Genomic DNA, 12921 nt, shown 5'->3' on the forward strand with positions numbered 1-12921 from the left:
TGGGAAAAGAGAAACAAGACAAAGAAGGCCAGGTTATTATTAGTACATTAATTAGCAGGACTAACTGAACAAGTAGTCGCCTCTACTAAAAAGTGGAGTGAAGATAAAGAGAAGACTGGAGAGTTAAAATCCAGAATAAGAGAACTGGAGAAACAAAATCAAGTGTTAGAAGAGAATCGACGGGGAGGGGAAACTGTTCCTTTACCTCCTTATGAGTCCACACAACAGGGACCAATCACTTCTCCAGAGAAGTTGGAAGCACTAGAACACAACTTAGCTCCAGTAACCCAAGGGGAAACAGATGCGCAGCCAACAGCAAATTATAAACCATTCAGCCCAGGTGAAAGACAGCAGATAATGGCTTCCCTGGATAAATTACAACCTAGAAGGCCAAACACTAAATTCTGGGAAGAATTAGATACAACGTGGGTAAGAACCAACTACATTTGAGAGACATACACCAACTGGTCAGGGCAGCCTGTCCAGTGAATAAGTGGAGACAGGTAGCAAGTGGACCGCCACTCCTCCAGCACAAGATTATAGTAGGGGAAGCTGGACACATGTAGTCCCCCTAACAGCAGAAATAGATGCCCAACAGGCACCCTTCACCCAGTTTAAAACAGAAATTCAGAGAGTTTTAGGAAATGCTCCTACTAACTGCAGCTAAAGGGGAGAGGAGCTTCTAAGTAAGGGGAACGGTTGTTCCAAGTATACCAGGAATGCTCAGGGCAAAGAAACACCGGCCGTGGGGATCGAGTGTTCATCCAGGCTTTCAAGGATTGGCTCTCTAGTGCTCACCAAACCATCCTAAAAACATGAGTGATTATGTCCCAAGATTATGATGAACTGGTAGAATGGACTACTGGCATACCAGGAGTGGAGAGGAAAAATCCCAGACAAGAGAAAGGCTAGACAGAGTAGCCGCTTATGGTAACGGGAACGGAACTAAGTCCAAACTGACATGCCACAATTGTGGCCGACAAGGGCACTTTGCAAGGGATTGTGGGATCCCAAGGAGAGGAAACAAATTTGGAAGCAGTGGGAAACATTGCACTCACTGTCATAAAAATGGACACACAGGAGCAGTGTGCTCAATCCATGACCACAGCAGAACTGGAGGAACCAAGGAATCTCCGAGGTCAGCAAGATTGATGGTCTGCAACCCCCATTCATAAGGGTAAGAAGGGGCATACATGCGGTGGGTCGTGCAGGGACTGCTCTTGGATGTTGCTTCGAGAGTTGCCTAGTGCTTCACGTCATTAGTGTACGCTTGAACTGGACCATCTGACGGGCAACATGACAGCTCAGTGACTATCACTGTTTGCTGTACAGATACATGGATTTGGGCCGGTGTCTGCAGGAGTTTGCACATTCTCCCCGTGATTGCGTGGGTTTTCTCTGGGTGCTCCGGTTTCCTCCCACATACCAAAAACAAGCTCTAAGGCTGATGGGTGTAACAAATTGTCCCTAAATTAGTATTCCCTTAATCTTCCCCAATAGGTGTAGACAAAGGTCATGGGTAGAGGAGGGCACTCAATGCTAAAATGGCGGCGCGGGCTCGTTGGGCCGAAGAGCCTGCTTCCTGTGCTGTGTTGTTCTTTGTTCTTTGTAGGAGGGAAGGGTTTATGTGTCTGCACTAGTAGGGGGCAGGTAATGTGAGTGCTGGTGGACACAGGAGCATCCATATCTGTCACTGACCTACCCTTACCCACTTACAAGTAAAATGATTTACCTAATCAGGATAGGAAGGAACAAAACACCCACATACCTGAGCGAGATCACGTTAGTAAAAATAAAAAATTTGTGTACACCGATGAGATTCTGTGTGTGTAAAAATAACAAGGGTACAGTAATGGGAAATGATCTGATGAAAGAATGAGAGATTTTGATAGACTGTGCAAAGGGAGAATTAATCTGGCCAAGGCAGGATGGTTGGAAAACTAGAACAGGGAAACTCATAAGTCACCTTGAAACTATTAAGGTGACCACAGCCACCACTAGAAATTGGGAATTAGAGACAGGAGGGTTCGGGGCCATCTGTGCCTCCATCCCTGGAGTACAGGCTAAAACAAGATAGATACCGGCTTAATTAAAATAGACCCAATAAAGGTATCTGGACTGGAACATAAGCCCCACCGACAATACCCAATAAAACCTGAAGCAGGGAAAGCTGTAGTGGAGATAGTCAAAGGGTTATTGGAAAAAGGAATTCTGAGGGAAACCACGAATTCCACTAACTCCCCAACCTCGCCGGTGAGCAAACCTGACTGAAGCTATAGGCTCACGATAGATTACGCCAGACTCAATAAAGTCACGTCTAAGTTGCACTCCATATTAGCAAGCCCCTTGACATTCCTAAATGGACTGTCACAGGAGCACAAAATATTCACAATATTGGATATAGCCAATGGATTCTGGTCCCTACTCCTGAATCCCAAATCCCAAGACAAATTCGCCTTTACAGTGGGAGACAAACAGTACACTTGGACTCGCCTACCGCAGGGATTCCACAACAGCCCCGCTATCTTCCATCGAGTAACGAGTGACATCCTGAATAGGGTAGAACTGCCAGAGGGTAGCACGATCTTACAATATGGAGATGATATCTTAATAGCTTCAGAATTTAAGTCAGGACATCAGGAAGCACTATATCTAACATTAAACTAAATATCGCAGGGTTGAAGGTAAGCACCAAAATGGCATAAATCAGGAAAACGCAAGTCCCGTACCTAGGACATTTATATCCCAAGGGCTTAAAGAAATGCCAACAGGCTGAAAGGCAGCAGTACAACAAATGCCGCGGCCCGTTACTGTAAGAAGGGTCAGGAAGGTGCTGGGACTGTTTAACTATAGCCGAAGTTTTATCTGGGGTTTCACAAAATTGGCAGGACCTATACAAAGACTAGTCAAAGGGGGAAAACCAGCTTTAAATCCCGTAGAATGGGGACCCAAGCAGGAAGAGGCTTACAACAAATTAAAAACAGATCTGATATCAGCCCCAGGACTAGGGTTACCAGATTCCAATAAAGACTTCCACATCCATTGTAGTAACGAGGGAGGGTTCTATTCCGCAGTGGTAACACAGGAGCATGACGACAAAAGGAGAACCATAGGTTACTATTCAACTGCAGAAGGGCTGGTAGTCACTGGACTGCCAAGGTACATAGCTGTCTTGGATTGCGCCGCCTGGGCCATAAAGTTTAGCGAGCCAATAGTAACAACAGGGAATCTAATCCTCCACACCAAACACACCTTGGTGGAAATGCTGAACACAGGAAAGCTAAGGTCTGTCTCAAACATGAGAAGGGCTAAGCGGGAAGCTGTCCTCCTACCTCGAAGCAAATCCGTAATAACAATAAGGGACACAGGGAGTAACCCAGCAGAAGGGATTGTAGAACAGGAGAGCCACACAATTGTGGGGATACAGATATGGATGTAGAAGAAGGTAGGATAAAGGATGTACCTTTAACAACAGCTGAGGAGACCCTTTTTGTAGATGGTTCATGCAAATATGTGGAAGGATCACCCTGGACAGAGTGGGCAGTAGTAAATGACAAACTAGAAACAGTAAGATCAGAAAGAATTGACGGAGGTCTATCCGCACAAGTGGCAGAACTAGTGGCACTCACACAGGCATTAGAGTTATTTGAAGGCAAAACGGAAAACATATATACAGATAGTTGGTATGCATTCGGGGTAATACACAACTATGTGACAGCATGGGGTAGAAGGTCATTCATAACCACGGGAGGAACTCCTATTAAACACCAACAAAGAATTGAGGCATTGTTAAAAGCTAGTGAGAAACCCCGAAAAGCCGCAGTAATAAAAATTAAAGCGCACCAGAAAGAGCCTGGAAGAGATAATCCAGACTGGTTAAATTTCAAAGGAGACCAAGCTGCACATAGAGCAGCACAGTTAGTTTTAGAACAGGGGACTGTTGGCGAGCTGCCAAAAGCAGTAACTAAACAGACAGGAGACAAAATAAATATTTAGGGCTTACACGAGGATACCTCGAAAGAGGAAAAGGGGAAGTGGGATGTACAGGGAAAGGGTCTGGAGGGAAAGGGTACAGGGAATGTACATTCAAAGGATCTGATAACATCTGGAGACAGGAAGATAAGGGTAATGGCACAAAAGTGCATATAAAACACCCTATTGAAACTACACCATGGATTCCCACATGTGGGAAGAGAGGCCATGATAACTAGTATAGAAAAGGAATGGTGGTGGAAAGGAATGGGAAGAGACATAGCCCAGCACTGTCACCGATGCGTGATGTGCGCACAACACAACCCTGGTTGACCCATAAAAATTAAAATGGGGCACCAGCCCCAACCAAAGGGACCCTGGGAACATCTGCAAATGGATTTCACAGGACCACTACCACAATGCCATGGCAAAATCTATTGTCTGGTTATTATAGACCAGTTCACCAGGTGGGTGGAAACGTTCCCTACTACAAACTCTACTGCCACCAGGTGGCTAGAACATTGGCAGAAGAGGTAATCCCTAGATGGGAAGTACCCCTACAATTGATTTGGACCAAGGGACACACTTCACCAGAAACAGTGTGCCAATTGATGGGGATAAAACAAAAATTCCACATCCCTTATCACCCAGAGTTCTGGAATGGTGGAACATATGAATAGGAAACTTAAGAATGCACTAGCTAAAGCCATACAACATCAGGAAAAATGTATTGCGCACTATATTAATGAGACTAAGAGCTACCACAAGCTGGACAACTGGATTAACCCCTTATGAATTGACGAGAGGATGGGCGATGCAATTACCAGAAAGCATTATAACAGGTGGGACTGATGTAGGTCCACTAAAAGATAAAATCAGAAGATGTGTTTTGGAACTAAGCGCCCAACTAAAAGCAATGCACAAATTAGTAAAAGATAATCAGGAAGAAAGATACGCACAGAGAGCTTGAAATGTTCCCTGACATCCCAACAGCAGGAACTCGCGTCCTAATAAAAACGTTACCCAAAAAACCAGGGTTTGCACCAAAATGGAATGGGGCATATGGAGTTATAATTAATGGAGACACTTGTGCCTGTCTAGACCTAAGAGGGAAAGTTGAATGGAAACATTGGACTCAGCTGAAGTTACACAAAGAAATGAATGAATGAATTAAAGCGACCAGATTGCTTTCCCCAAAAGAGGAAAAGACTGCAAGAAAGAATAACTGACGCATTTGGGTTGACAATATAACTAAGTAATAAGACTGATACTTGCTTGTTGCATATGCAACTGTATTACTTTGTGTTGTCATGACTGTAAACTTGACTGGGCTAGAGGATAACCTATTTTACAAGGCTCATATACACTTGCACAGGAATTGGACTCTATGTTACCCATTAGCCCAATCTGTAGAAGCCCTATTTGTGGCCACCACTGGGTGGGCCCCCCATGACTTACATGCAGTAGATACATCAGATGCACCCTGTAAGGGACAAATTGGCAAATACAAAAGGGGTATACAAGGAAGTTGTGTGGAACATAAGAACATAAGAAATAGGAACAGGAGTAGGCCATCTAGCCCTTCGAGCCTGCCCCGCCATTCAATAAGATCATGGCTGATCTGAAAGTGGTTCAATTCCACTTACCCGCCTGATCCCCATAACCCTTAATTCCCTTATCGATCAGCAATCTATCTACCTGTCACTTAAACATATTCAACGAGGTAGCTTCCACCGCTTCAACGGACAGAGAATTCCAGAGATTCACTACCCTCAAAGAAGTTCCTCCTCAACTCTGTTCTAAACTGACCTCCTTACTTATTTTGAGGCTGTGTCCTCTTGTCCTTGTTTCCTTTCTAAGTGGAAAGAATCTTGCTGCCTCTACCCTATCTAGCCCCTTCATTATCTTATATGTGTCTATAACATCACCCCTCAGCCTTCTAAACTCCGATGAGTACAGGCCCAATCTACTCAATCTCTCCTCATAAGCTAACCCCCTCATCTCTGGTATCAGCCTGGTGAACCTTCTCTGTACTCCCTCCAAGGCCAATACATCCTTTCGCAAATAAGGGGACCAAAATTGCACACAGTACTCTAGTTGCGGCCTCACCAGTACCTTGTATAATTGCAGCAAGACCTCCCTGCTTTTATATTCCATCCCCTTCGCGATAAAGGCCAACATACCATTTGCCTTCTTGATCACCTGCTGCACCGGCAGTCTGAGTTTTTGCGATTCATTCACAAGGACACCCAGGTCCCTCTGCACAGTAGCATGTTGTAATTTTTCACCGTTTAAATAATAGTCCATTTTACTATTATTCCTTCCAAAGTGGTACTTGTAAATTCCACAGATCCTGCATGCAGGGGGCTCAAAGGGGTGAAAGGAAGAGCGTGCTCAGATAGTGCCAGCTATCTGCTTTGTTTTATGGGGCAGGGATGGGGATGTGCATATGCATTGGTCCCCAAGAATGATTCCTGCGTACTAACGCAGTGTGTCTGTCAGCACTGTCGGGTAGATAGGGGTCAGTTTACTTAAGAACATAAGAAATAGGAGCAGGAGTAGGCCATCTAGCCCTCTTGCACCGGTGATGAGCAGAAATGCCTGAATGTAACCAGGGGCGGGGAGGCAGCTCATTTGTGGACTGTGTAATGGGACTCATGTCAACTCAGCCGAATGGATATACCCATTTGATACTTACCAGGTGGTGGAATCAAACAGGGAGTCAAGTAAACCAAGCGACTGGCAGCATACACAAGCTAATAATCAGGACACTAAATGCTACTGGGCTAAGAAGGGATTTGTATTCCTCTTCAAATGGTACCTACACGACAGCAACACCAACCCTCCTGATCCTTTCTGCAGTACAAACAACAGGACCACTTACTGTTGTATGCCCTCAGAAGGGGCATATCCGGAGAAAGATAGTAACCCCGAGCTAAGAATTGTGTGCTGATTGGGAAACCCCAGGCACAATGGGATCATCACTAGGATACAGGTTCCTTGGAGCCCTATCTCTTGATGTGGTGGTGGTGGTGGGGGGCGGGGTGGAGCGGGTTTGGCAGCAGGAGTAATTGTGCAAAAAAAAGGAATCATATTGTCTGTGGACAACAGCACATCACTTCTGGGAAACAGCACATCAAAAGCACTGGCTGAACTGAGATTATACGCACAGCAGACACAATATGCAGTAGACGACCAGTTAGCACAATAGGGAGGATTATGTACAATCATAGGAGACAAATGCATAACCCATGTCACAGACGAATCCTATAACATCACCCAAGTCATTAATAACATCAGGAAACAGTTGATAATTTCAGACAAGGACCCAAGAAAGGGAGCAGCTGGCTGGAATGGCGAGTGGGGGGATCCTATTTAATGCATGGACTGATCATACTCTTTGCAATTCTAACCGTCTGTTGCCTAATTGTTGGATGCCTTAATATCTGTTGTAGATCAACAGTGACACGAAATGTACCAGGAGCCAGCGTAATCATCAAGGAAGAATACATGATGGGAACCTCTGAAGACATCGAGAACTACAAAGAAGGAAAGAAGATGATGAATATCTACCTGTGAAGATGCTGTTGTTGGTCTAGGGATTATTAAATAATAATCCTGACCAAAAAGGGGGAGGTGTTATGGTGAAATTAAAGTGATGGACACAAAATGGACTCTGGGAAGGGACATTAAAAGGCACTGACTTTAGGCACAGACAGTTACACAAAGAGTTAAAACCTGCAGAATCTGAATTGCTGCAGGGAACTGGTCAGACCTGGGGCACTTTAAGACTTGATATAAGAGTAGATTCAGAACAATGAATTTGATAATAACATCAGCCACTGATGGGGACATAAATGTAATGAGATAAGACCCTTGTCAGACCCCACTTGGAGTACTGTGCGCAGTTCTGGTCGCCTCACTATAGGAAGGACGTGGAAGCTATTGAAAGGGTGCAGAGGAGATTTACAAGGATGTTGCCTGGATTGGGACGCATGCCTTACGAAGATAGGTTGAGGGAGCTGTGACTCTTCTCCCTGGAGAGACGAAGGTTGAGAGGCGACCTGATAGAGGTTTATAGGATATTGAGAGGAATAGATAGGGTGGATTCTCAGAGGCTATTTCCCCAGGCTGAAATGGTCGCTATGAGAGGACACTGATTTAAGGTGCAGGGAAGCAAGGACAGAGGAGACGTTAGGGGTAAGTTTTTCACTCAGAGGGTGGTGAGTGAATGGAATCGGCTGCCGTCGGTGGTGGTGGAGGCGACAAACTCGCTGGGGTCTTTTAAAAGACTTCTGGATGAGTATATGGGATCTAATGGGATTGGGGGCCATAGATAGGTCTATGGCTTAGTAGGTATAGACGTGATCGGCGCAACTTGTGGGCTGAAGGGCCTGTTTGTGCTGTAGTGTTCTATGTTTTATGAGATCAGCCACTGATGGGGACATAAATATATAAATGTATATCTCAAAATCAGTCACTGATAGAGGACATAACTGCATAAATGTATCCATTCCACGTACAATGATGTGTTAACTGTTCATGTCCATATCTGCCTACTCAACTTGTAACGATGTGTTAATGACTAATGTCCATACTATCTATTGTCTAAAAGATAAAAAGATGCTCAACTACCATTGTATTGTTGAGCAGGTAGCTGCCAAATACCATGGAGTACCAGAGCTTCCTCCCAAAGCTTTGTCCGAAATAAAACTGTTTTGTTTAACCTCCAAGTCTGACTCCGAAGTGGTAAATTTCCCACAACAGAGCCATAGAACTGCCATGGCATAGCAGGAGGCCAGTTGGTCTATCAAGTTCATTCTGACTCAACATTATACAAGTTAGCTTGTCACTTCCCTTCTCTTTTCTCTGGAGCCCTGGATTGCTTTTCTGTTCAGGTGCTTATTCAATTCCCTTCTGAAATTCATAATTGATTCTGCTTCCACCAAATTCACAGGCAATGCATTCAAGATCCTAAAGATTTGCTGCATTAAAATGTTTTTCATTCTGCCTTTGGTCCCTTTTGCCAATCACCATAATTCTGTTACCTCTTGTTAACTCTTCGGCCAATTGGAAAAGTTTCTAACTGCTTTGTCTAGACCCCTCTTGATTTGGAGCGCTTTTATTATATTTTCTCTCAACCTTTTCCCAATGGAGAACAATCTCAACTTCTCTAATATATCCACACAATTGAAGTCCTTAATCCCTGGAATCATTCCCGTAAATCTTATCTGCTTCCCTTCTGAAGCATTCACATTCTTCCCCAAGTGTGGTGCCTAGAATTGGATACACTACTCCAGCTGAAACAGAACCTGTGCTTTATCCAAGTTTAACATAACTTCCTTGCTTTATGTACTCTATGCCTCTATTTGTAAAGCCCATGATCCTGTGTCTCTTTTTAACCACTTTCCCAACCTACCCTGCCACATTGAATAATTTGTGCACATATATCCCCCTGTCTTTGTTTCTAAATTGCCTTTAGAATAGTACCTTTATTTCATATCTCCTTGTTCTTCCTACCAAAATGCACCACTTCACAGTATTAAATTTCATCTGTCGTTGTCCACCCATCCCATCAGTCTGTTTATATCCTCTTGAAGTCCATCAATGTCCTTCCCACAGTTCCTAATAGTCCCACATTTGATACCATCTACAAATTTGGAAATTGTGCTCTGTACACTGAAGTCTTGGTCATCAATATATTTATTGAAAAAGCTGTAACTGGCCCCTGTGGAATCCTACTGTATACCTTCTTTTAGTCCAATGATCTGGAGATTACATCCTTTGACAATGTTGTCTCCAGAATAGGTTCTCCAAGTGGTTACAATGCCCATTATTGGGATGAGGAAAATCAAGCAGTTAGTTTTTACTGCAAACTATTTGGAGTATAAAAGTAAGTAAATCTAATTGCAAATATACTGAGCTTTGGTGAGAATACAGAGTGCTGCATATAGTATTGATTTCCTTAGTTAAGGGAGAATATACTTGCCTTAGATGGGGTGCAACAAAAGTTCACTGGATTGATTTTTGGGATGGGAGGAGTGTTCCATGAAGTGAGATTAAGCAGAAGGGCCTATATTCTCCAGAATTTTGAGGAATTAAAGTTGATCTTATTGAAATGTATAAAAGTTCTTGGAGGGCTTGATAGGATGGATGCCAAGAGACTGCTCTTTTTGACTGGAGTCAGGAACTAGATACTGATAGTCTCAGGATAAAGGGTTGTCAATTTTGGAATGAGATAGGGCTCTGAATTTTTGTTACTCTGACCCAGAAGGTTTTAGATGTTCAGTTACTGAGTGCATTCAAGACTGATGAGAGTTTTGATACTGAAGGGAGTCAAGGGAACGAGGATAGTGCAGAAACGCAGAGTTCACGTAGAAGATCAGCCAAGATCTTAGCTTGCGCGGACCATATGGCCTATCCTTGTTCCTACTGATAGACATAAGCATCACCTCTTGATTGCTGTCCAGCTAGAGATGGTGTAGATGACTGATGAACAGAATTTGGCTAGCCAATATCTCACAATTTAACAAGCTGCTGATGTCTGTTGTTCAGCTCAGCTGTGCAGAAAAGCTAAGATAACAGATCGGTTCCAGTACCTGTGGAGCTACACTTCAGTATGAAAAATGCTTAAAAATAACAAGCTTTCGGAGTGCTGATCTTTCATCAGGTGAGTGAAAGGAGCAGTTGGATTTTAAACCAGTTGGATTTTAACCTGGTTTTGAGAGGCTTCTTACTGTGCCCACCCAGTCCAATGCCAGCAACTCCACATCATAAAAGAAAAAACAGCAGACAATTGGAGGAAGGGAACTTTTTCAATTTTCTGATAGCTGCATTATAATCCTATTGTCCTTGGTCCTGTTCCAACTGACTGTAACTCTAATTTATTTAATTATATGTTGAGTTTGAATAATTGAGATGACAGACTGGTAGAAAGGTAAAAACACTGCACATCTGAAATCCCTGTTTGGGTACTCAAAGGTTATCAAGTTGGCACAGGTGGTAGTGCTCCAGCCCCTGGGTCAGGACCTTGCATCCCACTTCAAGATTTCAGCACACAATTTAAACTAGTGTTTCATTTTACTTTAGGGAGGAGTGGGGGAAGTGTTGCAGGTAGATGCAGGGATCTGAGGGTTGTTGTATGTTAAATCAAGATTTTGCTCAACTGGTTAATAAAGCTGTAATGGGAAGGGGGTAAACTAGAACTTGAAAGGATGAGATGGGTTGATGGAACGGCAAAGAGACAAACACACCAGTTTAATGACATCACCTACACCTGTTAATATGCAATTCATTGATCTTTAAGCTTCCACAACTAAATTCTGAGAATGCATTACCTGCTGAACCTGGCTGTAAAGGGAAGTGAGCAGACCCTCCCTTTGTTCATCCTGCCCTTTCAGGCATGTCAAAACCAGAGAAAGAAATGGCTGTTGACTCAGTAGAGACATACTGGAGAGGGAAAAGTAAAGATTAAATAAAATATATATTAATGCCCGTGCAATGTTTACAACTGGTAATATCAAATAATTTCATCTTATTAAACAGAGTGCTTAAATTCTCACGCCTTTTTTTATGACAAATTATTTAGTGCTATTCAGATAGAGAATTGAATTTCAAATCCTGACAATCATCAGGGTTTGCATGTATGTGCAGACCAGGAGTGGGCTGCACATGCACAGCTCTTCATCTTTACATTCTTCAGACATAGGACAGATCTGGCACACCTGCACGTAGAGAAAAAAGGTGCGAAATCCCAGATCACGAGATTGGGTGCCATTGCCAAAGCATGTCTCAGGTAGAGGACGAGGGAGGAGGACAGGGAGAGGTCTGACAAAGTGTCCCAGGGAGACAACGGATAGAAACAGGTTGTAGGTAAGGAAAAGAGAGAAGCATAGAAACAAGTTCCAAACAGATAAAAGGCTACAAAAGCAGACTTTAAGTGAAGTGAGCTCAGGAGAAGCCCAGGTAATTGAAAAAGTGCTCTGAAGATCCAAGAAGCCAAAGGTTGGTGACTGTATGCTAGGGCCGTAGATGCAAAAGGTACCCCTTTGGAGCTGTGGTGCTCAGCTTGGCATGGCCAAAGAGCTGAAATTGTGCTTGGTTGATGCTCAAGTGTATTCAGTACTCCAGGGGAATAGAATCTCAGTAAGTAAGATTGAAATCATGCAAGGTGGACTTGAAACTGTCAGAGATACTTTTGGAATGACTTCCAAAGCAAGAGTATGGAAGGTGAAGAAACACAGAAGGCAGGGTTTTCTGGCCCTGCTCACCCCAAAACCGGAAAGTCCTACCCAAGGTCAACAGACTTCTGCATGGTTCCCCCCACTGTCCCCCCGCCTTGCTACGATTCCTGTGGTAGGCAGGACGGGAACATTTCCCCCAAAGTTTCAGTGAGATCAATCACTTCTGTGTTACGAATGTTTGGGTGGGTTGTTGAGAAATCTCTAAATCTGTTTTGCTTGCATTTGGCATTTATTGTGAATTGCAGTGTGTTTGACCACAGTGGTTTGTTAATTCACATGCACTTCATGTGAATATTCTAATATTCAGGGCAAGTATATGATAGGTATTTTAAATTATTTTATCTTTCTAACCTTGTATAGTAAAGTTTATTATTTATTCAAAACCCATGAAATCTTGAGGATTTCTTAATTTAATAAATATCTTGAATCTCAAATTCGGCCAACTTTAAACAAAACGTAATTGGCCCCTAACTGGACATTACCAATGACTTGGGGTCTGGCCAAGGACTGTAATACCCTACAGGTGAAGGGTCAAGGTCTACAGCATAGAACACCACTGACAAAGGAAATAGTATTGCCATGCTTATATCTGGAAAGTTTACAAATTGTGGGAGGAAGGGAAGAACGAGGTAAGTTGCAGTTAAAAGTAAGGAATTATTACTTACGTGGCGAAAAACTGCAGCAAGCGATGGTGCAGAGGGACCTT

The 12921-nt window shown here is 43.4% G+C and overlaps 1 protein-coding gene across 1 annotated transcript in view; it reads right to left on the reverse strand.

Annotated features, from left to right (window-relative positions):
• med12 (mediator complex subunit 12) overlaps window positions 1–12921 on the reverse strand; it is a 181741-nt gene that overhangs the window by 33693 nt on the left and 135127 nt on the right. The window contains exon 31 of the mRNA XM_080187507.1: window positions 11310–11421. Coding sequence (XP_080043633.1) covers window positions 11310–11421 — 112 coding nt within the window. The remainder of the gene's footprint in view (window positions 1–11309; window positions 11422–12921) is intronic.

Source organism: Carcharhinus amblyrhynchos, chromosome 4, assembly GCF_965287045.1.
Source record: "Carcharhinus amblyrhynchos chromosome 4, sCarAmb.v2.hapA, whole genome shotgun sequence".
NCBI classification, from domain to species: domain Eukaryota; kingdom Metazoa; phylum Chordata; class Chondrichthyes; order Carcharhiniformes; family Carcharhinidae; genus Carcharhinus; species Carcharhinus amblyrhynchos.